Source organism: Delphinus delphis, chromosome 17, assembly GCF_949987515.2.
Source record: "Delphinus delphis chromosome 17, mDelDel1.2, whole genome shotgun sequence".
NCBI lineage: Eukaryota > Metazoa > Chordata > Mammalia > Artiodactyla > Delphinidae > Delphinus > Delphinus delphis.
The window spans coordinates 11878912-11905644 of NC_082699.1; the positions used below are offsets into that span (position 1 = coordinate 11878912).

Sequence of the window (26733 nt, forward strand, 5' to 3'; positions counted from 1 at the left end):
TTGGGCCATGTACCTATTCAATCTCACTTGCTTTCCACAATCCCAGAAATTATTTTAAAGCTCAGGTTTGCTGATTGTACCTACTTTGTTTTCCATGTGGCAGGAGACTTTTTCTTCTTGTATATCTTTATTATCTTTCACTGGCATCCTAGGAAAGAGGGATGCAATCATATGTGTCCAACCCTTCTCACCGTATGCTCACATGACTGGAAGAGAGGAGGCATCTCTCTGAGGCCTCTTTCATAAGGGCACTAATTCCATTCATGAGGGCTGTGACATCACGACTTAATCACTTCCCATAGGCTCCACCTCCTAATACCATCAGTTGGGCATTAGGTTTTCAACATATAAATTTGGGGCCAGGCGGAGGGGCTAAATATTCAATTTTCGGCAATAGACTAAGGGATAAAGGTCAGGAATTTTTAGGGTAGTGGGGATGGAGGGGTGCAGCACCATGTTTCCAACTGTGTGCACTAGAGAAGCAGAGAGAGAAGCTGAGAGGCGCTGGGGAAAACCACAAGGAGGCTTAGTTACCACTCCTCCATGGTTTCCGCGGGACACTCCTGTATCACCGTAATATATGCCACTTGCTTACATTAGCTCTGTGTGGATTTCTATCACAAGTAAGAGGGCCAGAAATCAAGAAACATCTTGGCCCTCCTGGAACGCGTCACTCTTATCTGGCTGGCTGTTTTGGAAGAGGGTGCATCAGGAAGGGGTTACACCAAGGGGCCAGGATTCCGCCACAGTGCAGTGATGGCCACGACAGTGACCTCTGCAGATAATAAACGCGTGACTTGCCACCCTATAAAATAAGACAGTGCGAATAAAATGAAGGCCCTTTCCTCTTAGCCTAATTTACAAGGTTCTTTCCATAAACTTCGGGGGAGGGGTGCAACACATCTCCCCCGCCTCTCACAGAAATAGTATTTTTTTTAACTCTCGGAGACACTATATAACTTTAAAGAGCTACCGGCTTGTTACGTGCGAAAAATGGCAAAATGAAACAAAAATAAAGCTCACCATTTCGTTCAAATAGCCTGTGCTTGCCCCACCCTCTAAATTTTTAACTCCTTTTAACCATGTTTGTGTGGCCTTAAGGAAGCCGCTTTCCCACTTAATGACTAGCCCTTTTCCCTAACCTCGCATTTTCTCTTCCTTAACTCATCCTCACATTGTATTAAAACTTTTACTTTGGGGAGCTGTTACCTTACTTGGGGAGACTTAAGAACTAATTCTAAACCCCTTTCCACAAATAAGATCAATAACTTCAAAATAAAAACTCAGTTTGCTCAAACCAACATTATGCCCTCTTGGTTGAAAGGCCCTTGAGGGCAGAACCCAAATCATTAGACGGTTTTTCTGCTCTGCTGACAACCAAGAAGGGGTTTGTTAAATGAAATGTAAAATGGGAGCGGGCTCCAAAGAACCTTGTAAATAACTTTGCTCCCTCTGCATTGTCGGGCATGGCTGGCGTGGTTTAGTAACTGGGTGACTGCAACGTCTTCAAATACCTTCCAAGACCTGACGAGCTGAGCCGCGGTAGACGCAGCCCCGCGACATTAACCAGCTTTGTCCTGGGAACTGCGGGGCTTGACCTTGGGGCTCCCTCCCCACTTCCTACCTGGAGCCCGCGGGAACCGCCCCTCCTTTCCTCGGCTCTGCCCCGCGCCGTCCTCCTCTCCCGGCTACCGGCGTCCCGTTATTAGTGTTCGCGAACCTCTCAACATCTCGAAAGTTCGACAGGCGGCATCGGAAACCAAGCCTGGTGGCTCTCCGCCCTCGAGGTGTGGTAAACTCTCGGCATTTGTGCTTGGGAGAACCCCAAAGTAGTAAAAGTCTCTGATTTTGAAAACTAAGGGGACAAGAACGCCAAGACTGGAAGGAATCGTACCTACGGTCCTCTGATTCGTAGTCGGACGCATCACCCTGCACCACGGACCCCTCACACGAGGGGTGAGGAGACATAAAGGTTACAGAATAGGGAAACCACACCCGACAGTAACTCCCGTAACACCGGGAGTAAAGAAAAAGTGCGACAGACACGCGGAGGAGTCTTGAGTCTTGACACGAAAGTTCGGAACTCACTCCTACCGCAGTCAGGCTCCGCGAGCCACCGCCGGGTAGTCTTTCTGCGCACGCGTAAAACAACATTCGGGCACGTACTCCCTTCGCGCCCCACTCCCTCCATTACGCATGCTCAGTTTCATCTCTGGGTAAGGGTTGAGCGCGCTCTGGTTCCTAGGTATTGAATCTCAGGGGGCGGGGGCACGGGCTCTGCACGTCCCTTCGATAGCTCAGCTGGTAGAGCGGAGGACTGTAGTTAATAACCTTAAGAGGCATCCTTAGGTCGCTGGTTCGACTCCGGCTCGAAGGAGACAAGGACGTTTTTGTCGAGCTTCCTATGATTTATGGTCCTTTCTGCATAAGGATTTCTCTGATAATACATTACTTTCCAAACAACAGGTCCAAACCCGTAGCTTCCTCGGTGTGAATCTTTTGCGAATCCCGGAAACGGGGACATGCGGTCCGAGTTCTGAGCGAGCGGGGCACTGAGTCTGCGCTCAGCGGGGAGGCTGCCGGGTCACGGCCTTCGCTTGTTTCTAAAGCGTCTTTGGCGTTTCCCGAACCCCTGAGTGCCGACACGGCTAAGCCGCGTCCCGGGCCAACGGCCGGCTCCCCGGGGCCAGGCCCCTGACCTAGTCCTCAGAGCCCATGCAAGGTCGGCGATGCGAACGCTCGGGGCGGCTGCCGTGAGGAGCTGGGAGGTCCGCAAGGAGGATCTCGTGCCCAAGGAACCTGGGAATCACGAAGGCAACGCGGTAGAAAGCACACGAAGCCTAGAAAAATGACTAAAAGTTATGAAGATGGGTTGAGAGCCTGTCCCCTCACTCCCTTCGATAGCTCAGCTGGTAGAGCGGAGGACTGTAGATTGGTGTCCATAGCCATCCTTAGGTCGCTGGTTCGATTCCGGCTCGAAGGAGAGAGGCTTTTTTTTTTTTGTCGTTGTTGTTACTTTGGCCTTAACCATGAAACAGGGACAAGAATGTGGTCAAGAATATTTATCTTCGCTTCTAAAGGCTCTGTTCTCTCTCTAGAGGAAGAGATAAGCAGCCGTGGCCAGCGGTGGGGGATTAGCTCAAATGGTAGAGCGCTCGCTTAGCATGCGAGAGGTAGCGGGATCGATGCCCGCATCCTCCAGTTTTTCTCCTGATCTCCAGTGGTCCTTTTTCTTTTGATTCTCATTCAACTCGAACAAGAGTTGAAAGTAGTTGGGCGAGCTTGAGGTTACCGCTATTAAAACTTCCCAGACGAGGGTACTTGAGGGGATAATTTTTCTAATTTTAAAAGTTTAGACCCATTTACTTTGTGAAGTTCACGAAATTAGTTTTCTCTCCAAAAATGGAGACAGATTGCAACCACGTCTGTCGGCACTCTGAGTCTTTAGTGATTTGTGATTGATGGCTGCACTTACAGGGACCCATCTGAGTCTAAACTGCGCATAATTAAAGGGACCTGACAGAAAAAGAAAAAACAAAACTTGGAGAAGGACGCTGCTACTTTAAACTTACGTTGAGCTGAGGAGGCGGGGACTATTCTGGTCCATCTCATCTGCATACAGTGGGGTGCCTGGCTCCTGGCAGATCCAAGATGGATATGATAAAGCAAGGCGGGTACCTGAGGACAGGTGAGGAAGTGGAAAAGACCCTGGACCCAGAGGCTTCTTGTTGGAGGAGGATTCTAACGCCATTTTCCTCCTGGGGAGTAACTTTGGAGAGTTCATTAGAGACCACCACAGAGAGGGAATCAACTGGAGAAAAGTTCTAGCTCGGGCTGCTCTTGAGTGTGTTCTGTTTAGTTAAAAGACATGACAAAAGCAAACACAAATCCCACACTCATTGAAAAATTCAATTTAGCAGAACACACACAAAGTCTTTTCTGGTAATGAAGTCTCTCTATCCTAATTTTCTAGAATATAGCCATGAAAAAGCTGTTGAAACGATATTGCAGTTGTCAACACAAAATATAAACCTAGACAAAGGCAGAGATAACACCTTTTATGAGGATTACAGTTGAGAAGTGAAAATACTTTTATCTTATTTCCGTTTTAGGATTCTAAACAACCTGTATATTTTTGTTACCAATGTGTACAACCTGTTGTTTTTTATTGGCGTGTCTTTCATTTTCTAGGGCAGCTTCTATTTTAAATTCTTTTCAATAAAGTCTCTTTATTGAATGTATAATGATTCACTTAAAATACATCTTTTTTTTGGTAAAAACAAATTTACAAAGTAGGAAAAAGAATCCTTTTATCAGATGATATGTCCCAATTTCTGGTTGGGATGATGGGTGTTCTAGCTGGCGGGCTGGAGGAACTATAATAACTACAAGAGCAAGAAACGGGTAATAAGTAAAGGAATTGTTAGCAACTGCACCCCAAATCCAGGTGGAGAACACATGTTTGGGACAAGTGAGCTGGGCAAGAACTCAAACAATATCTCAGGATCAGCAACTCAGGTATGGAATGGAATTCATATAAGAAGTCTATAGATATAAGCTGAGAGGCACTGTTGCCTAATGGTTAGTCATGTGGGCTGCGAAACCTGATAGACTTTCTTGTCTTTACCATTCCCTATCTGGGTGACCTTGGGCAAGTTGCTTGACATCTTGGTACTTCAGTTTCCTCATCTGTAAAATAGGGATGATAATAATGGTACCTACTTTTAATGTAAAACCCTTCTTACAGTGCCTGGCACATAGTAAACACACAATGAACATTAGCTGTTATCAGTGTATGTTATTAGCACACCATAGAGGGAAGGCCTGGAGGGAATATTCTAGAGTTTATACGAGTGTTTATATAAATATATATGAAAGTGCAGGAAAGAGGTACTTGGATCTCCTCTGCAGGGAAAGTAGAACAATTCTAAAAATACAAAATGATGGTTAAGTGAATTATGGTATGACCATGTAATAGTATAGCCTTTGAAATTTTATTTATTAAGAACTTCTACTGACTTGGGAAATGTTAATAATTGAATATTAAGTGAATAAAGTAGGCACAGAGCAATATAAACAATAACAATATAAACAAGCATGAATTACCTGTAGGAAACACTGAAGAATGCATTAAAATGTTAATACTAGTGACCTTTGGCTAGTAGGATTACTGTGATTTCTTCTTCCTTAAAATTTAAAAATATTTTTAAGTTCTGTAATAACCATTTATTACTTTAATTGAAAATATAGATGAATTCTAAAAAATTAAAAGCTAACATTTATTCAGCACCTCTGACAAGCCAAGCACAGTTCTAGTTACTTCACACGTGTTAACTCATTTATTTCTCTCATAAAGAAAACACCAGGCCCAGATGCCTGCAGTGGTTATTTTACCAAACATTTAAGGAAGAAATCACACCAATTGTACACAAACTTCCAGAAAATTGAAGAGGAGGGAGTACTGTCTAACTTATTCCATGAAGCCCTCATTATCCTGATCCCAAAACTAAGCAAAGACATTACAAGAAAACTACAGACCAATATCCTTCATGAACATAGATGCAAAATTTTTCAACAAAATTTTAGCCAGTTAAATCCAACAATATATAAAAAGGAAAATACATCATGACCAAATGGGTCTTTTCCAAGAATACAAGATTAGTTCAACATTCAAAATTCAAGGTAATTTGTCAGTACTAAAGTACAGTACTAAAGAAAAAAAAGTACAGTACTAAAGTACAGTACTAAAGAAGAAAAACTACACGATCATTTCAGTAGATGCAGAAAAAGCATTTGACAAAATTCAACATCCAGTCCTGATTTTTCAAACTGTCAGCAAACTTGGAAGGTAGGGAGAAGGGAACTTCCCCAACCTGATAAAGGGCATCAATGAAAAACACACAGCTAACATTAAACTTAGTAATATGAATGCTTTCCTCTTAAGATCAGGAAAGAAGTAAGGAAGACCATTCTGGGGTCTCTAGCCAGTGCAATATGGCAAGAAAAATGAAGTAAAAGACTTCCAGATTGGAAGGGAAGAAATAAAACTATCTCATTATTTAAAATACTGATTATATGTTGAAATGATAATAGTTTATATGGTTTGGGGTTAAATAAAATATATTAATAAAATTAATTTCATTGGTTTCTGTTTTTTAATGTGGCTACTAGAAATTTAAAATCTTATATATGGCTCATATTTGTTACTCACATCTTATTTCTATTGTACAGTTAGGTCAGAGAGGTAGGTAGGGGACAAATCATGCCAGGCCTTAGGGATCACAGTGAGGATTAATGTCTTTATCCCTAGGGGTAATATGACCATTAATGGGATTTAAATAGAGTGTGACACATGAGAAGCAGATTGCAGAAGGCAAGAGTAAATTCAGAGACATCAGTTAGTAGGCTGGGGTGGAGGGGAGGTAAGACTAGATTGTGTGCATTGAGGGTGGAGCCAAGTGTCCTTGATCTTGGAGCCAAGGTAAGGAGTTCAGACATGGCCATTGGGAAGGCCTTACACTAAAGTATTTGCTACTTTTAGGGATTGTCACTGTTTATTTCTGGCATGTGAACTATGCCAAGAAATGTTCAGAGGAAAGTACAATATGTTAGTTTTCTAACATTTCCTTAGAGATATGTATGATGAAGTAAAATTTATAAACAACAGATTTGGAGAAGGATTAATTATCAAGAAGTAAAAAAGCTTTCAGCCAGAAGTTTGCAAACTATCTAATGAAAGAAATGCCACTTAGCTTCTGTTAAGTACTTTTCAAGTTAGTTAATTTCATTTTTAGTTTAGCTTTTGTAAAATGTTTCTTTTCACTAAAAAATTTAAAATCACATATTCAAGCTGCCTATTGCCAGAAAAACAGCTAAACTGAAAAGATTGACAATGTAAACCGAAGGAAAATGTTAAGCATTTTGTAGATGTCAAGAGTCCTTGGTGTAAGAAGACGGACGGATGGATGGACGGATGAATGGATCAATATTGCAGGGAAAAACTAACAACCTCATTGTCTTAGTTTAAGAGGACCTGGTCTGTGAACTATTAAGAATTGGCTTTTGTTTTGGCATGGGATTAAAGTGATTTTCAGGAGACTTAACTGGAGCTGGAGTTGACCTGAAAGTCTGAGTCCACTCATGACCTAGTGTTCCAGTCTAACTAAACCTTCTTCTCCAGCAACCCCTACTGTCTGCCTCCATAACCACACAGTCTGGTGTTTCTCTCCTTGTTTTAACGATTTTGTCAAACGCCAACTTTCTCACTTCTGGTGGGTGAAAGAAGGAAGAATTCTCCTTCCTCTACCTTAGAGAATGAGCTGAAATCAAGATCAGCCTTCCAGTTCCTCTTGCTTTCTCTTCCTCCAGGGCTGCACTCTGCCTCACTGCTTTGCTTCAAACTATATCTATTTTTTACTTCCCTTTAGCTCCACTTTCCATCTGTTTTGTTTGATGAATGGCTAGCTAGCTCCTGGAGCTAAGCCTAGATTATTTTCAAGTACCTGGATTTGCAATTATGTATGTTAAAGAGACAAAAAGAACATGGGTAAATGAAATGCTAAGGACATTCTGGAATCCTTGGGAAGTATACTTATTCTGACACTGATTCTCTGGGAACTTTCTAATGCCTCCTATTCCCCAGAGTGCTCTGTCTTGTTTTGCAAGTTGGAATCTAGAGTTGATGTTGCTTTTCTAACTATTCTGGGGTTAGAGGAGTTTCATATCACCCTAACCAGAAAGTACAAAACCCACCAAAAGAGAGGAACCCAGTTCCTGCCAGAGAATCCTTCATATACATTTCAATTTTCCCCCAAGGTTCTTTTTCCCCCCCACAAAGGTTTTTTAATATCTTATGTTCTAGGACTTGTGTCCAATATGGTGACCTCCAGCCCCATACGGTTATTTAAACATATGTTTAAATTAAATAAAATTAAAAATTCACAGACTTCCCTGGTGGTACAGTGGTTGGGAATCTGCCTGCCAATGCAGTGGACACAGATTCGAGCCCTGGTCCAGGAAGATCCCACTTGCTGCAGAGCGGCTGAGCCCGTGCGCCATAACTGCTGAGCCTGCGCTCTGGAGCCCGTGAGCCGCAACTGCTGAGCTCACGTGCCACAACTACTGAAGCCTGCGCACCTGGAGCCCATGCTCTGCAACAGGAGGGGCCACCGCAATGAGAAACCCGTGTACCGCAACGAAGAGTAGCCCCCACTCGCTGCAACCGGAGAGAGCCCACGTGCAGCAATGAAGACCCAACGCTGCCATAAATAAATAAATAATGGGAAAAAATTTTCAGTTCCTGAGTTGCACTATACACATTTCAAGTACTCAATAGCTACCTGTGGCTAGAGGTTGGCCAGCACAGATGTAGAACATTTACATCATTGCAGAAAATTCTAATGGACAATGTGCTGTAGAGTATGGGGTGGGGTAGCTTAGTGGATGAGTCAAAAGGTATCATTCTGCGCAACTACTTAACTTCCCTGAGCCACACTTGGCTCAATGGAGATAATAATATCTACTCTAGAGAGCTATCCTAAGAAATGATTGGTACTCTGCAAATATTTATGATGTTTGTTGTGGTGGTGTAGTACTAAAGTAAGGGATTTTAGAACCTCATTTTCTCCCTCCCTGAGATTAAAAACACACTGAGATCTACATTTCGCTGGACCCTGAAGTCTGGGTTCATTTGGCCTGGTAGCTAGAGGTTGAAAAAGGTCAAGAGTCTTCTCTTTCTGTTGTCACCCCTCAGTGTCAAGTCCACCGTGGGCGTAAACTCAGGTTCTTGCTTCCTTTGACTTATCTGGGGGATGTGGGAAACTTCTGGAGGAGGTGAGAGCCATGGTGGTTTTGCTTCAGCTTCTCAATGTGTCTAAACACACCCGTACCACAGTGTGGTAGGACTCAAGAATGGGGGGAAATCGGTGCTTCAAACTATGGCAACTTCCTGTGTAATTACCCCTGATTGGTTTCAACCCCCTGTGCTAGGGTGTGGGTAGGAGAGGGGAGGAAGTCATGCACCACCCCTAGAGAGTCCAGGGTACCTTCAGGAGACTAAGCTGGTTTTCGCATCTCTGTGGAGGCCCAGGTCCACTGCAGATTCCAGAGCCTTGAAGCTGACTTCAATTCTGATTCATTTCCAGAATTTCTGCCATCTCTCAGACTCTGAATGATTTGGGAGCAGACTAAAATTTTCTGGTTCCTCCCTAGGAACCAGAGTGCTACCCCCGTGTCCCACTCCCAACTCACATGCCCACCCCATAGATGGCTGGTCTCTGAGAGCGGGGGGAGCAGGAATGGAGGAAAGATGATGAAGAAGGGAAGGTGGTTCTTATCCATCAACCTGGCTCTTCTTCCTGTGGGCTTCTTGCTAGTTTCCTCTGTAGCTTCCAGGGGCAGTTCTAAGACAAAATGAAAGGCAGAGAGCAAGAAGGAGCAGAGAATAAAAGGAGAGGGTAGGGTTCAACTCTCCATCAAATAATTCAACTGGGGATTCTCAATGTTCATGCAGTGTCAGAGTGTTTTTTTCTACAAATACTGCTAAGTTAGGTTATGAAGCCCACTCACAGATAAAAGAACTGAAATCCAACTAGGTGAGGTCACTTTCCCAGGATCACCAGGTGAAGTGGACATGGGAGCTGGACCTCCTGACTCCCTGTGCAGCCTCTCACTGCATCATCTTGGTTGCTCTGGCTCAGGCACCTGAGTCACCCCTGAGGATTCTACCCTCATAGCCACCAGAGTCCATTTCCTCCTTTCCTTCCCCACTGCCATTCGTCACCCAGGGCCAGGGCGTCATGACCTCTCACCTAGGCAACACCTCCCATCTGGTCTTTAGCCAGGTCACCTTCACACTGACCTATCCCAACCAGCACTGAGATTAATTTCACCAATGCACAGCTCTCAGGGAAAGGTCCCTGTGAGACACTCTCAACGACTTCCTGTTGCCTAATTTATTAAGTGGTAAAAACTCTTCAGCCCAGTATTCATGGGCTGCCAATGTGCCAGAAGCATGCTCTGCACTCCAGCCCAAAGCACCACATGCTCTGAGCTTTCCTGGCACTCCTGCCTGCTTCTATGCCTTCTCTTGGAAGCCCCACCTATGCCCCACTGCCCACAGAACGACATGCCCATTGGTGTCTAGGTTCCTCAGTGGATCAGCGCAAATGCCACCCCACCCATGAAGCCCTCCTGATTCCTCCAACTCTGGAATTCTCTGTATTTTTTTTTTTTTTTTTTTTTTTTTGGCCGTGCCGCACGGAATGGGGATCTTAGTTTCCTGACCAGGGATCAAACCCGCGCTCACTGGAAGCGCAGAGTCTTAACCACTGGACCACAAGGGAAGTCCCTGAAGTTCTTTATTCCATTTTGTTTTGTACTGTGTTTCTGTATATTCGTGTCTTATCTCTACTATTTATTAGACTGAGCTCCTTGAGGACAATAGCCTGTATCTTGTTCGTCTTTCAAGACACATGATAAACACTCAACAAATATTTTTTGAAAGAATGAATTCCTCTTAAAAGGATAGGCTTGGCTATAGTGTATAGTATTAGTTTAAGTGCTTTTCCTTAGGTTGCAAGGTCTTTTACAGTAGAAACTTCATCTTTCTTAGAAAACAGCTCTCTTATTTTGCTCAGACCTCCATAGCCCATGTACAATAAACACAGTTAACTGTCTAGGCTAGGTGAACTGAATTAACTCAGTAAAACAATGTCACCAATTCCCTTCTTCACTGTAGTTGCTAAACAGACATTGAAAGGAATAACAAAATTCTCCAAAGATCCCTGAAATGTTTATGAATACGTATAACTTATTATTAGTTAATAGAGCTTATTAGATTCTCAATAAACTCTCAGTGCACACAGCACTAAGGGCACACATAACCAGTCACAACGATCTACTCCTTACTGGTAATTAAGTGCACCCTGGGGCTGTGTTAACAAAATGTGTTCATTGTATGGGGTGTTTTAAATCAAGGAGAAATAAAGCTGCAAATTCATCACATAAAAAAAATAGACATGTGTTTCTTATTTCATTTTTGATCTGATTTTAAATCTTTAAATAAAACACATAGATGAAACAGTTGTTTCACAAAATCCTGGCCAATATCAGAATTGAAGTTGATGACTCAAGGGCAGACCAAGAATTCTCAGAAATGACCGGGGAAACTGTCATTTAAAAAATCAACTTGGGAAATACAGACAAATGCAGAGGGGCACAGATATTTCAGACCAGATAAAACCCAGGTGTGGAAGCAGGATTCCATTTTCACTTCCACTGAAAATGGCACTGATATTTGTCCCCCACTATATGGCAAAATAAAATAATGGGTCTGCCACCCCATGTGCCAGTTACTACCTCATTACTGATTGTTGGCGCAAACTAAAATGTTTAAAGATTGCCAAATTTTCTGTGTGTTTCTAGGTGTGTGTAGGGGTGGTGGTGTATATGATGAAGGAGGATTAGGAAAAAGAGAGAGAAAAGAGCATACTAGAGCTTTATTATACAACTTTTTTTTAAAAAAATTGGATCAACTGGTGTTTGGAGTTTTTAAAAATTTTGTGGATACTTTTGTGGTGAAAAGATTTGAAATCAGTTTTTAAGTTGAAATTTTTCCCATTTCACAACCCTCACAAAGATGAAATATTTAACACTAAGCAAGTCTTTTTAGTTGATTACCCTTGTGAAGCCAGGATAATGATATGCCAAGCAGACATGCTTCGTTTGTTTTCACCTAGGATAGTATGATCATGCTACTTTTGGTGACTTGCTTCCTAAATTCTCAAGACAGAAATGGCATTCGTTATACAGTGAGACTCTTGGACTATGTTCTCCCTGGTCCTGGAGAAGCCCATCACCAAGCCCTTGCTGATTGCTCACAGGGGGCATAGCTCAGCGACTGGGCACCAACATTTGCATTTGTTGTCGACAACTGTCAGCTTCACCTCCCTCTCCTCATAACCCCGTCTAAATGGGGTTTGTAATCCTCCTTCCCACCCACTCTCTTCACTCCCTGGGGTGGAAATGTTGGCCCCTGTTCTCTGTCACCTGTCAGAATCCATCCTCCTGTCACTAGCTTATACGGACAAGTCTGTCTGCTGTCATGTGACCCTCGGCTGCTAAAAACAGCTCCAGCCCCACTCTGAACCTGGGCCTGAAACAATGTCCTCCACGGAAAGAAACGTAAAGGACACTTGATCACACAATCTTTGGAATTATTTCCAGGAATCACTTGCAGAAACCATTCGAAGCACCCTTTCCCTGGCAGAGCACACAGGGACGGCCAGGAGATGAGCGCATCTTTGAATTACAAGTCTTTTTCCAAAGAGCAGCAGACCATGGATAACTTGGAGAAGCAACTCATCTGTCCCATCTGTTTAGAGATGTTCACGAAACCCGTGGTCATTCTCCCCTGCCAGCATAACCTGTGTAGGAAATGTGCCAGTGACATTTTCCAGGTAGGTTTGTTTGGAATGGAGGGGGTGGAAAAGATTCCCTCTTCTCCGAATCAAGCACTTAACTTGGAGGTAATTTCTTTAGAAAGTTGTATAAGGTTGCATTTGTTAAAAAAAAAAAGAAAGAAAGTTTTTAAAGTGATTTGCTTTGTACTTTGCTGTCAGCCTCCTTCTTACTCTCAAATCCAATTTTATTTCAATACCAAGAATCATACTTGTTTAAAAAAAACTGAATCTGTCTCAAAATTGTAAATGAATTACTGCCCAAGACATTAATGTTGGAGTTTCTGGCTGGAACTTCTGGTTATGGAAATGCCGGGCGGAGAAGCGCCTCATGCTGAAGACGGTACATGCTTTTGCCGATAATGCCCTAAGGGACGATCTCACAGCAAGCTGAAAGCAGGAGTTGATGCTGTTCCTAGTGTAACAGAGAGTGAAGGGAAGCCTCTGAAAAGCTACCTGTGGCGTTGCTCAATTCCTCTTTTCTTGCTTGGCGGGAACAGGCCTCTAACCCGTACTTGCCCACAAGAGGAGGTAGCACTGTGGCCTCGGGGGGCCGATTCCGTTGCCCATCCTGCAGACACGAAGTGGTTTTGGACAGACATGGGATCTACGGGCTTCAGAGGAACCTGCTGGTGGAAAATATCATTGACATCTACAAGCAGGAGTCCACCAGGTAGGGTTCTCCTGTGTGTCAGACACATCTGAAGCTTGTCTTCATTATTTGTTTGTTTGTTTCAGTGGGTCGCTATACTGAATGCTTGTTTACCAATCAGGGGCTAATTGTTTTATAGGAAAATGTTTTTCCAAGTCAGTCCTTCCCAATGGGAGTGAGAGTTGCTCTTGGGAGGAGAGAAGGAAGCTGGGGCCCATGCTTTTGTATCAATTTCAGAATGAAGTAACTCATTAACACTAATCCAGGCCAGATGGTGATATTGAAAGAGGCATAATGCTGCCCTACCCCCAGCCTTGTATTACATCCCTTGTAGACGTTTCTGCACTACACAGCTTCTTTATAGCTCCAGATTCTACACAGCAGAAAAACCAGCGTGCAAAACTCTACAGAAAATGAACAGAAATGGCATCTCCCCACATCGGCCTGTTCTTAGTTCAGACAGTCTCATGTAAACATTTTCTAGAGGATAATAATAAAAACAAAATCCTCTGACATAGTTAGTCATGGTAGTGACTCTGGGAAGTAGCAAAGCAAGGTAGACTCCTGGGATTTAGCAACTTAGAGTTTAGAGACAGGGGAGGAAAAAAAAGGATGGAGCTCAGGTTATGTTTCCCTATTCTCTAGGTTATTCTTCCTGAATACTGCTGGCACGCACCTGCTGATTGACATGCAGCATATACATCAGTCATTTTTTAGTTTTTTGAAAAGGGCTTCTTATTCATCAAATCACACTGGCTACAGAGTTCCTTTCCTAGAGACAACACAGGGGGAGTTCATTCCTAGAAGTGCTGGTGTCGAGGAGCCCTTTTTCAACTGTACACAAGGCAGTCAAGTCCATAGCGCTTGACAGCAATACTGAGACCATCTAGAAATGATCTCACTGTGCTTCCTAGTAGGAGACACGGATTCACGGGACATCTGCAGGGCTCGAAGAGCCTTGTGCTCTTAGAAGGAAAGCTGTTCTATAAATCGAACATATAATTATTACAATTGCTATGGCTATTCATTTCTGCTTAAGATTCAAAACTAAATTAGATAGGGCCAGGATATAGATGGCACTGGGAAGAAGAACTGCTGATGACATATTGCAGAGATACAGAGTGGGCCATTTCCCTCGCTTCCAAAATCTCTTGAGAAGAAGGAAAGTACCGCTACTGTAATTAAGATCTGATCTCATTTTATTTCATTATTTTAAGATGCAAATAGATACACTGTCTCTTAAAAAAGTTAACCAGCCAATTAATAACCAACTAATTACTAAGACTGTTTATATAACAACTGATTCAGTGCCTGCGACAGTGCCTCGCACAGAGCAGTTGCTCCGTAAGTACCAGATGTTTAAGCAACACCATAAATCTTCTTACACGTTCTATTTATTGCCACAATTTTCTGTTTTGCTACTTGCCACAGTGAGAGCTTGAATGATGTGAACTAATAACAATCATTGTTATGTAATCCCGAGAAGAGGAGACGTTGAAATCTGTAGCGTAACACTACACGACACATCCTGGCTTTGAAGTCTATGCGATGCGTCCGCCACAGCTAGTGCCTAGGTGAACAGATTCAAAGCAATGAACCAATCTCCAACAATGAAGCTCACAGCGGAGTAGCCTACTGGTGTTTTTGTGATGATCAAATTCTTCTTATGCTGCTGTTTCTCGAACCTGAGACTTGCCTTTGGGACATTTTTAATTGGTAGCAAAACCACAAATTGTACAGAGAGCTCGGGCACGTGTTTGGACATAAACCCAGCTGTTCCCTGAGGGCTGGCAGATTTACCAGTCCAGAATCCTAAGCCTCAGGGTATGTGAGGTGACTCTGGACTAACTTTGAAATACGGAGTGAGATGAACCCTGGCCCACATTAAGGTGGAAGCAGAAAGGGCAGGGGCTGGTCAACTCTGGCCTCCCGCAGAATGGCTAGAGATTGTAGGTCTCAGTAAAACCTGGCCTTCTTATCTAGAATTCTGCCTGGTGCTGAGCTAGCCAGAGCTTGCGGTGGGGTGGGGGGGCGATGCGAGAAGGAACTAATTTCACTAACATTAATAATGAACATAACGGGACTTCCCTGGTGGTCCAGTGGCTAGGGCTCCGCGCTTCCACTGCAGGGGTCACGGGTTCAATCTCTGGTCGGGGAGCTAAGATTCCACATGTCCCACGACCAAAAAAAAAAAAAAGAACATAATAATTAACTTTAAAATACAGCAAGTCAAACCAATATGTGTTGAATACGCGTCAGCCACTGTTCAGGGTGTTATACACATGAATCATGTGTAATTCTTTAATTCTCATGGGTATTTTAAATATTTTATTCAAAGTAATTCCTATGCATATGCATAATTTTAAACATTCCAATCGCACTACAAGGCCTCGAAAGAGAGCTGCATTCCCTGCCCTACTCCCTCTTTGCCCCCAAGTCGCACTCCCCAGAGTCAGCCACGTTTAATTCTTTCAGCTGTTCTTCTGCCACTTATCACCCAGTGATGTGTGTATGCTACTAGCAGGCTCCTATTCTTTGGTTTTTCAGTTTTAGACATTATCTATTGACTTCACTGCAGACAATTAGGGCTGAGCCCCCGCGCGGTTGGCTTTACCTTCTACTTTTCTTTGACTCTCCCCTGGGTTGAAGCCCTTGTTTCCTGGATCCTTTGTCGTCCTCTTTGTTGGTTTACTCTACTGTTTTTGTGGAGCACATCCTCAAGTAATCCCTAAAGTGTGCAAAAAGTCCTCCTCTTTCCAGTCCCCCCGCCGCCCGCCCGCACTCCTGGGTGCCTGGCCTCTGCAGTCCCAGGGCCTTTGCAGGGGGAGCCTGTAAAGCTTGAGCAGCTTGTCCTGTGCGCCTTTACCCTGCAGGCTCCCAGCAGAACCAAGATGCATTTCAAACAGGTCACGTCCCTTCGTCCAGCTGTTCCCAACATTTGGTTGCATCTCTCCTCTGCTGTTATCTTGCTCATTTTTTGTCCTTATTGATTTATACCTTTTTATTCCCTTACTCTCATTTTAGTGGGATTTCAGCAGGAAACAAATAAATAAATGCGTTCATTTTGTCATATTTAATTAGAAGACTCCTAGTCCAATTTTCAGATATGAGTAAAAGCTGAGCCTGAAAGAGTTGAAGGAACTCGCCTAAGGCCATACGGCCACCACTTGGAGAAACTGAGTTGGGATTAAACTTTGAGATCAGTTTGACTGTAAAAGTACTGCCTGAACATGGAAGCAACCTAAGTGTCCATTGACAGATGAATGGATAAAGAAGATGTGGCACATATATACAATGGAATATTGCTCAGCCATAAAAAGAAACAAAATTGAGTTATTTGGAGTGAGGTGGATGGACCTAGAGTCTGTCATACAGAGTGAAGTAAGTCAGAAAGAGAAAAACAAATACCGTATGCTAACACATATATATATGGAATCTAAAAAAAAAAAAGGCTCTGAAGAACCTAGGGGCAGGACAGGAATAAAGATGCAGACGTAGAGAACAGACTTGAGGACACGGGGAGGGGAAGGGTAAGCTGGGACAAAGTGAGAGAGTGGCCTTGACATATATACACTACCAAATGTAAAATAGCTAGCTAGTGGGAAGCAGCCGCATAGCACAGGGAGATCAGCTCATTGCTTTGTGACCACCTAGAGGGGTGGGATAGGGAGGGTGGGAGGGAGGGAGACACAAGAGGGAGGGGATATGGGGATATTTGTATACGTATAGCTGATTCACTTTGTTATAAAGCAGAAACGAACACAACACTGTAAAGTAATGAGACTCCAATAAAGATGTTTAAAAAAACCCAAAGTACTGCCTGAAATGCATCATCAGCACCAGATGCCCATCCTTCAGGAAACTTGAAGATGGTCCCCGAAACCCCAGAGAGCAGAGGGAACAGGCTACAGACTCCCTGAGACTAGCCTGCACGGAACGGCTGGGAGCCACAGCCAGCATTTGGTACTGAGACCCGAACCACAACTGAGAGCTCGGACACCCTCACCTCATGAAGTCGCCTTTGCGTCTTTATTCTACATGCCACATTTGTCCCAAGTGTGTTATGTGGCGTAAGGTGTCTGAAGGTTTTCATTCTACACCCATTTGTAAGTGGGGGATGCCTCTCGGCCTGTGTTGCCAGCTGAACAACAACAACCTAATAAGGAATATTGCAGGCAGTCCTTGGTCTGTATTGCATCATGAAAAAGTAATCACAATCAACAACTAAATGAAGAGCCCATGGCTGTTTCCACATTTTCAGTATTGCATCCCCTGCAAATATCTGAGCTCTACAATATCGTCCCTGGTCAGAGCTGCTAACATCAGAGCAGCACGTGGGACGCAGGCTACCCTCGGGAAATGCCTGGGGGAGAGGGGCTGCAGTAGCATCAGCTGTGCCATCTCCCAGTTAATGTGCTCTGGACACTTGCTTGACATGTATTACGAGGTGGAGGTACAGGGGAGGGAAGGTTTTAGAGGTAGAGAAGCCTTTGAATCACCACTCCTAGTCTCTAGATAACCGCTGGAGGCCTTTGTCATTTATAAGTGGAGTCTTCAGGATGTTGTCTGGTCTTTTCCTTTGCCACTCAGGAGAGCCAAGTGACTAAGCTTTCCCCATAGTTCACACGCCTTCTCCAGATGAGCGATTTTATGTTAGAGCACAGGGAACACTGTCCATGAATCTGGCAAATTCCCTTTTACTTCTCATTCATTCAACAAATATGTACTGAGCACCTACTCTGTGCAAGGCACTGTTCTTGGCACTGGGAACCCCACAAAAAAGGAGACAGACCCTGGCCCCTGCCCTCATAGAGCTCACATTCCAGTGGAGGAAACAGACCATAATATATATAATGGAATATCATTCAGCCATACAAAAGAATGAAATATTGCCATTTGCAGCAACATGGATGGACCTAGAGAATATTATACTTAGTGAAGTAAGTCAGACAGAGAAAGACAAATATTATATGATATCACTTATATGTGGAATCTAAAATATAATACAAATGAATCTATATACAAAACGTAAAAAGACTCACACCAGACATAGAAAAATTTATGGTTACTAAAGGGGAAAGGGAAGGGGGAGAGGGATAAATTAGGAGTATGGGATTAAACAAACTACTATATTAAAAAAATAGATAAGCTACAAGGATTTCCTGCATAGAGCAGGGAATTATATTCAATATCTTGTAAAAACCTACAATGGAAAATAATCTGGAAATATATATATGTATAACTGAATCACTTTGCTGTACACCTGAAACTAACACAATATTGTAAATCAACTATACTTCAATAAAATAAAAATTCAGTTCCAAATCTGAGATGCTTCTAAATAATCATATGTTTGGGAAAATGAGGAAAGATTTTGGATTTGTATTTAAATTTTCCAAACAATTCTGAAAACTATTAACAGCCTCAGTCTTTGAATAGAACATATCAAAATTCCAGATTTCGTATAAGTAGGCTAAAACCACCCTTCCCCCCATGATCTCCAGAGGGAGCCTATAGCATCACAAGGTGACATAATTTTGATCTTGATGTATTCTAACACCTAAACCACGATGATGGTTAGGGAAATATACCAGGCCCTACCACGTGACGTGAACCTGGGCTCTCCAGGTGATTTCGCAGCTAAGAGGTTATCCTTAAGCAACAATAATTTGTCACTACCTCTCTCATGCTTCTTCATTGCTTAGCCATGGTGGTACCCCTGAAGTGCAAATCTCAAACCCAATGCTCCATTATGACCTGGGCAGCTTTGAGAAGTTTTGGTTGGTTTGGTTTGGGAAAACTGAAACTTGCGGATTATCTGTGAGATTTGGACTTCCGGGGTACCACCATGTCCCAGAACAACATTTTGCACTTTTCTTATTGCCTAAAGTATTCAGTGTAATTGCTTACACTCACTGAGCACATACGACCCACTCTTAACCACTGCTGAGTCCGCAGGAAGTCACGTACATTTAATTTTCTGGGCTAATGGCAGGAGGAGACCCAAACAAATCCAAAAAGCACTTACACACAACTACTTCCAACCAGCGCCGAGATGGATAATCAGAGATTTGGGCTCCCCCAGCCCACCTCCACGCTCACTCCTTTTGCCGGGGCCAGAGGCTGCAGCGGTGGGGCAAATGGGCCTCCCCAAAGCTGGTGCAAACTTGACATTTTGTTTATCGGCAACCTGCCCCTCTTTACCCGTAATTGTAAAGTCTTTCTTGAGAGACTTGTGAGCATGTAGAGATGGTGCTGAAGCAGCTCCTAAGGAAAGAATCCGGCGCTCGGCTTTCAGGAATTGCACTAGCCCGTTTTTAAACCTTGAAATCGGCCAATGGGGGGAATATTCATACCAGAGAAATTGGCAAATGCTACAGGTCACAGTCTCCATGTCCTTACCCCCAGCCTGGTTGGAAATTTGTCAGGACACTGCTGATAAACCCGTAGAGAATTTGGAGGGCTCTGAGCACATGAAAGGGGCTCTGGAAGTCTGCTGGGGTAGGGTTGCTGGGGGTACAGGGTCTTGCCGGGTAGGATGCAATGCTGATCACCCTGTTGGGCCACCCGGCTCAGCTCTGCCGCAACCGGAGCTAACACTTATCCACGTACCTCCTCCCAGACCAGAAAAGAAGTCCGACCAGCCCCTGTGTGAGGAGCACGAAGATGAGCGCATCAACATCTACTGTCTGAACTGCGAAGTGCCCACCTGCTCTCTGTGCAAGGTCTTTGGGGCGCACAAGGACTGCCAGGTGGCTCCCCTCACTCACGTGTTCCAGAGGCAGAAGGTAACAGAGGCCTTTCCGCCCCTCCTCCGAAGCCCCTTCCAAGTGCCTGCGTCATTGACTCGCTGCCCCCCAAGGAGAGATGCCCAATGCACAGGGCCACAGGGCCCTGAGGCTGGGAGGGCGCGGAGCATAGAGCCGGAAGGGATGCTGCGCACCCTCCACGTGCTTAATGCCCTGCAGGCTGGTGGGGAAGGTGGGGGAGGGAAGAGATGCAGAGAGTCAGGAAGGGGTCCGGAGGGGAAGGGTCACTGTGTTTGCGCCCGTTGGAGGTTGTTGAAGATGTGCATTGTTATGGGACTCGGTCCGAGCTCAAGCTCCTCAAACGTTATTTGAGGTTCAGACTATAGGTAATAAAAGGATAACTTTTTACTCCACTCAGAACATTTTTCTTCATTCACCAACCAAAGATTCCTTTGGCCTTCCTCAAGGCCTTTTCTCGCGCACTCCTAGTTGGTAGAATTACAATGAATGACATTGCGTTACACGTTCCCTTGGCCTGGCCCTCCAGCCTGGGTTAAGCTGGCCTCCTAGCCTTTCAACCTAGGCCAGCACTGAGGGCACCATCCATGCCCTCACCCCAGGGCCTCAGACCCCTCATTCTGACCAAATACAGGGTGTCCCAGCTTATCACTCACCTGCCAATCCGGTTTCACCCACAGGCAAGTAGAAGCTTATCCATTTGATGTAAATAAACTGTGGGGTTGTGTGCTCAGAGAGCTGCAACCAAGTCTTGGCATCTAGAATTTGAGAAGCTCCACATCTCAGCTTCTTTCTGTAAGAATCAGAGGTTCCACATTTGGTCAGTGTTTTACACCAAATACAGTACAGAGTTGGAATTAAATTTGGAAACCAAACTTTGGGCAACACCAGTTGCAACCAGTGAGTACTAACTGCTAAAGAAGCAGGATTTAGCAAGATATCCATAACATTTATTTATTTCTCAATCCACTTAAGACTTATCCCCCGTTTCCCTTTTACCTGCCCCCCCTCAAGTCATACGTGTTAGAACTGAATGGTACCTGTGTCACACCATTCCCCTCAGAGCCCTGAGGCCCATGCGGGATGGACAGAGGCAGGCTGGCAGAGCTTCCATCCCGCTCCGGTTTGGCCAAAGCAAACTTTTTACCTATTGGGATTATTTATTAGCTTCCATTTGAAGAAAGGGTTCTGCAGCTTTAAAATGTTTTACAACCACTCTTCTCACTTTATATGTGAGACAATGAAGGTCCAAATTGATTACATGTTTTGCCCAACATCATAGAGAAGTTGAAGGCCGAGTTGGACCAACCACGTAGGTTTCCTGAGTCCCACTCATTCAGTGTTTCTTGTGCTCCAGAGGCCAGCCTCGCAAGGGGGTAAGTAAGAACAACGGAATCGCTTCGGGGTCCAAAGAGTCCTGAGAGGAATTTCAAGTTGAAATTTTTTTCCTGGAAACAGTTGAACGTTACAGTTTTAAGTTTGTAATGACTTAGTCTAGAATATGAGTATTTGTTTGCATCTAGCGTGTAGAGGATGCGTAATAGGTATACGTTGAATAAATGAATATTTCTCTAGTAAAACTGATCCTGAGCTGCACTAGACAAATAATTCATTTTGGGCCCCTGATGTCACATTTTGGTCTTCATTCAATAAACAATGCTTAGAATTCTTTACCCTGAATGTGCTATTCTCTATGGCCTATGATTCGGTGTTCTTAATGTTTTTAGCAGGGTCACAGTCTCTACTAAGAATTTGATGAAAACTATGAAACTTCTTCCCAGACAAATGCATTTATACACACATCCATTCAGAATTTTATTTACAAGATCAGGAGGTTCTCAGGCCTCCCAGCCTCACTGTTCCTCCTTTGGGGGTTCCATGGACCCTAAATTAAGAACCCATGAGGACACTACTAAGATGAACTCACAGTCAGTGCTGACTAGAAAGCCCCTAAAATCTTGCACCCCTCTTTTCTCTCCATTAGTCTGAGCTCAGCGACGGCATTGCTGTCCTTGTGGGAAGCAATGATCGGGTCCAGGGAGTGATCAGCCAGCTGGAGGACACCTGCAAAACGATCGAGGTGAGTCAGGTGGCCTCAAGGGAGTGTAAACCGTGCCTGAACCCCTGGGGTTTTGTGGCTTCCTCAACGCCACCCTAGAAATCCCCGTTCCAACATTTCAGTCTTTCCATATAGGATGACCTCCTTCCTGATGTGTCTCTAAAATATTTACCTCCTGGCACAGAAAAGAGAAGTTACCACATGAGGCAACAAGGCAGATCTTACCACATTTATCAAGGTGGTCGTTACAGGTGTTCTTTCTTGGGCAACCCGTTTTGAAAGATTAGCTACAAGAAAAATCAGTTTCCAGTAGTGACAATGAGTGTTTTCCACCATCATAGCACAGTTTCTTTGTGGAAATCTAAACGGTCTTAAGAAATGCTAGTTGGTGCTTTAGAAAGTCATGTGCAGATTTCAGCTGCATATCTAAGCTCTAACAGTGGAGTTGCTGCCTGCCTGCAGGGAGAGAGGGGGTCAGTATCTGGGAGCTCACTGAGGCCAGAGTCCCGGCTCCTTCATCTCCGCTGGCCCTCTGTCTGGCCCAGTGCCCGGCACATAATAAACACTCAATTAAAAACTTGATGAACAAATGGCTCACACTTAGGTTTGGCATGTCAGAAATATTGGGAATCCACTTTTTCTCAAGATCAAATACAAACTGTATAAATGCGGAAGACAAAGGGGTTTTGCCACGTGGCAGATGTCTTTCCAAGAATTGAAGGTCCACGGGTTAGTTCAGCCCTGCTGCCTGGGGGCAGGTGCAAGCCACCTGGGTTTGAGTCCAGGTCTTTGGCTGTTTAACCTGGAGCAGTTTATTACTACTCCCTGCTCTAAGCTTTGGGGTTGTGCTTTAGTTGGACCTCAGAAGCCTGTACTGCTCAGTTAATGGCATGTTGTCTTTATTGCTGTGGACACGGCCCCTCTTGTTATCTATTTATGTCCTTTTGTCCCCATTTCCCACTCCTTTTCTCTGTAAATAACTAACATGTTTAATGTTCCATTTACCTGTATTCCTACAAAATGTGTGTTGTTTTATATGCATGTCTTTTAATTTTATAGATGGTATTTTGTTGTTCTTCTCATTCTGCTTACTTTTTTTAAACTAAACGTTATGTTTTAAGATCCATTCACAAGTACATTCATTCCTTCAGTTTTCTCCTGGAAAAACAGGGCAAAGTACCCGTTTTATAGAGTTAACCGTGAGGAGTTAAGTAAGCATCAACACAGTGCTTAGCCTAGCGCCTGGCATATGGTGAGTGCCTGATAAATGCTCTAATCTTACCATTTTATCGCTTGAAAGGCAAATTCTATCAAAAGCCAAAGGCCAGTTCCTAGATGATGACTTCAAGATGTTGGCCAAAATCATCTCATTTTAGATTCACACATCATTAAAGTCAGTCTCCTCTCTTCCCCATACTCACATTCCTGAAAAGATTCATGCTGGATCTGGAATCCATTTATAGAAGGACAGTTTTCTCTTGAAGAGATCAAAGAGATTCTGAAATGGACAATATAAACTTTTTTTCTTTTTACGTATTCACAGTAAAGGCCAACTACAACTTAATCATTAGGCCATGAATCAGCACTCAGTGTGGCACCACACTGAGTCTCGAGTGTATAAATAGGAATGTGTTCCTTGTGGACAAGTGAGGTCATCTCTATGCTGGTCTCTGCTCGCACCTTCATCAGAGTCCTCTGTCAGGGGACAGGCTTTCTGTCGGGGACGTTGAGGCTGGAGAACACAAACGACAAAAGTCCTGTGCGGCACGCTGGGCCTTGAGCAAATGCAAAGGGCTCTGCTCCGTTTAGGCAGCACCGGAGGACACAGAGGGCGAGGAGAGACTTGACAACAGGTTTTCTTCCTGGAGGCCTGTCAGGGGCACAGTGGGAAGCAGCTGTTTGTTCTTTCATTGAGAACAAGACAAGAAGGAACAGGTTTGAAGTTAAGCCCGCAGAAGGGATTAACTGTAGATATCAGAAAGAACTTCCTGAGAGTGAAGGTCAGGATTACAACCCCTATTGTTACTGATAAAAACATTGGTCCAATGTACACACTTTTACGAGTATTTTCACAGTTCCCCAGAGGAAGCTGTGTAATTTTCCCCCAGGAGGCTTCAAGATGAGTCAGCAAATTGTCAGGAGGAGTCCATCCCCTTTTACGCATTTCATTCACCCCTGGGATCTTAACTTAAGGAAATAAGATGAAGACGTGGTATATAAACAGGACAGAATGTCTGTATTCATAGGGGGAAAACATGCCAGAAACCAAAAGTGTAAGAGCAGGGAATAGTGGGATGACAGGTGATTTTCAGCGCCTTCCTTATATATGCCTGTATTTCACATTTTTCTAAAGGAAGCCTGAGATTTTTAAAATAACCAATAAAAGAAAGGATACATGAATGAATAGGGCTCAGATAAGCACAGTTCTTTCAGGTCAGTTTAAGTGGCTCACCTGGAAACATAGGGATTGGCTCAGAGCCCCCCAGAGGTCTCTGATTTTATGATTCCTACTTGATGCAAACACCCTCCATTTGAAGAGGCCCTGAGGACAGAGACACAGCTATAAATGGCCCCATCGTGCACCTGGAATCGCTTATGGGGCCTCCCGCAGAGCCAGGGTCCTATCAGCAGGCCAAGCACCAGGGCAGGGCAGTGAAGCACACTGGGGTCTACCTTGCCAAGCAGGTGAACTCTGTACCAGGGGTCAGGGTCACAGAGCTCCTGTGTCTCCTGTCCTGCCTGGGGTGGTTGTTTCCCTTTGTGGCTCTGCTCATCACCTGCCTGGAAACATTTTCCGAGAAGCCATCGGCGGCTCCCAGCCAGGGGGTGGGGAGCTGTTTCTGAAGAATTCTCTTTTCTGATTGGTGAAGAGCTCCATAGGGACAGGAAATGGAGCAGCCCCTGGGGTGGGCACTATCCTTCCCTAATTACATGGCCTCCCACTCGGGGCCCTGACACCTGCCCTTGCAAATGTCTAATTTTGTCCCTAATCATGTAATGTCTTGCAGGGCTGGCCTGGGCAGGCAGCCGGCCCAGGATCAGCCCTGGAGAGCTGCTGAGCTTAGGATAAGTCACGCTGGGGACTCCTTGTGATCCTTTAAACACAATGTGTGCAGTTGATGTGAGTTTGCATTGATGATGAGAGTGGCTTTGAGACGGACCGCAGTCACAAAAGGGAATTTGAACTGAGCTGGGGAGGAGTGGCATTCCCTCTTTGCTGTGGGCCGATGGGGGATGGAGGAACCTGCAGTCTTCTTAGCCCTCCTGACCGAGGTGGCTCAGCCTGAAACGTTCTCAGAGCTTGTGATTGCAGGTTGTTGGAGGGCCTTCTGGGCTGTTCTAGACGAGCCCAGCAAGATCTAAAGCTACACTTGCCTCTCCAGGCCTGGAGCTGTTCTGGGATGCGTTGGGACAGAGTAGGGGGACTGCTGGTCGGGGGTGGAGAATTGCACTGCCTCGGGAGCTCTCTGCTTCCAGAAAAACGTGCTTGACTTTCATTCCTCATCCCTAGAAAACGTAACCTCCCTCTTGTAGTCTTTCCAAATGGCGCTTATCCTAGGTCACTGGAAACCCAAGAGAGAAGGCTACTCACACTAGCTGTCCCGAGGCAGATCGGCCTAGAAATAATGTTCTGCGTGGATGTCCGTCTAGGGGAAACAGCTGAAGCTGAATCATAACTATTTGATCTTGAGCATTTCCAGTATCTGAAAAACAGCACCTTTAATAAAACCCTCCAATGATTTTGCAATGACAACAAATCCATTATATTTCCAAATCAATGATTTTAACCAAACAGCTTTGAGACATTGTCCATGCAGTTACAAATATGAAGTATGACTAGAGTAAGAATCATCCTATAAAGCATGTCAGAATTATGACATATGCTTAAAGAACAGATTTCAGAGTTTGAATTTCGGCTCTGCCACTTAATGATATGACCTTGGTCAAGTTACTTCCTCTCCCCGTCCCTCAACTCCCTCAGTGGTACAGGGGGGTTAATAAACCTTCACAGTGCTGCGGTGATGACTAAGAGGCACATGCTGGGGGCTCCGTAAGTGTCACCTTGTGTTGCTGTCACTCTCAGCTTGGAAAGAGTACACTTAATCTAATGATGCTAATAATTGTTTGAACCGCTGGAGCATCTGGAGCATCTTTTAAATGGTGTCGGAATAAGACCTCAAGGTCTTGGTCAATTATGATGGCAGGGTGAAGCAACTCCCTGCAGTGGGAAAGATCGAAAATGAATGGAAGCAGATATTAGCTCTGTTCTTTGAGGCTTTGTGATAACTCGAGATACTGGCAACAAAGGGAGGCTGAGCCCCTTCCAGGAAACATGCTGATTATCCAACAGCAGACGGGAGTGAATGAAACAGCTGCTCAGCTTGCCTTGGTCTGGTCTCATGCTTTCGCTGCACCATGGGGCTCAAGTCAGCGCAGGCTCACCTGACCCTCAGCCTTCAGAGGATTTCTCAAGGATATTCTAAATGATCTGGACTAGTCCAGAGAACCCCTAATACCAAGAAACCCAGGAATAAGAATTGAAATGCCATAAGTTATAACAGTTATTCTTCTAACACGAAGTGGGTGGTAATGCAACTTGGTGAAAAAGAGCAAAAGTTTGGGAGTCCTGAGACCCATGGCCATTGAATAGAGTTCTTCCACTAAGCCCTGCACAGAGACACTGAGTGGATGGGGGAGGGGCTGAACTCCAGTCTGTGTGCCTTGAGGGATGATATTTTTCTAATTTGTCTGCCCCTTTTCTAGGGCAGCCTGTCAGAGACCTGGGTTCTCACCCTA

At 44.4% G+C, this 26733-nt stretch overlaps 1 protein-coding gene, 1 long non-coding RNA gene and 3 other non-coding genes across 6 annotated transcripts in view; 4 read left to right on the forward strand and 1 right to left on the reverse strand.

Moving 5' to 3' along the window:
• LOC138414313 (uncharacterized) overlaps nt 1-1992 on the reverse strand; it is a 119902-nt gene extending 117910 nt beyond the window's left edge. Inside the window, exon 1 of the long non-coding RNA XR_011246760.1 lies at nt 1895-1992. This is a non-coding gene — a long non-coding RNA (uncharacterized lncRNA). The remainder of the gene's footprint in view (nt 1-1894) is intronic.
• A 294-nt stretch (nt 1993-2286) lies between these two features.
• Nucleotides 2287-2377, forward strand: TRNAY-GUA (transfer RNA tyrosine (anticodon GUA)). The gene is given in 2 exon segments: nt 2287-2323; nt 2342-2377. It is a non-coding gene; the product is annotated as a tRNA-Tyr (tRNA).
• Nucleotides 2378-2894: 517 nt separating this feature from the next.
• Nucleotides 2895-2983, forward strand: TRNAY-GUA (transfer RNA tyrosine (anticodon GUA)). Its single transcript is given in 2 exon segments — nt 2895-2931; nt 2948-2983. It is a non-coding gene; the product is annotated as a tRNA-Tyr (tRNA).
• A 145-nt stretch (nt 2984-3128) lies between these two features.
• TRNAA-AGC (transfer RNA alanine (anticodon AGC)) lies at nt 3129-3201 on the forward strand. Its single transcript has one exon. It is a non-coding gene; the product is annotated as a tRNA-Ala (tRNA).
• Nucleotides 3202-12290: 9089 nt separating this feature from the next.
• The window catches only part of TRIM55 (tripartite motif containing 55), a 42588-nt gene continuing 28145 nt past the window's right edge, over nt 12291-26733 (forward strand). For both annotated transcript variants that reach the window (XM_060035157.1, XM_060035158.1), the window contains exons 1-4: nt 12291-12458; nt 12959-13131; nt 19733-19898; nt 21862-21957. In XM_060035157.1, coding sequence (XP_059891140.1) covers nt 12291-12458; nt 12959-13131; nt 19733-19898; nt 21862-21957 — 603 coding nt within the window. The remainder of the gene's footprint in view (nt 12459-12958; nt 13132-19732; nt 19899-21861; nt 21958-26733) is intronic.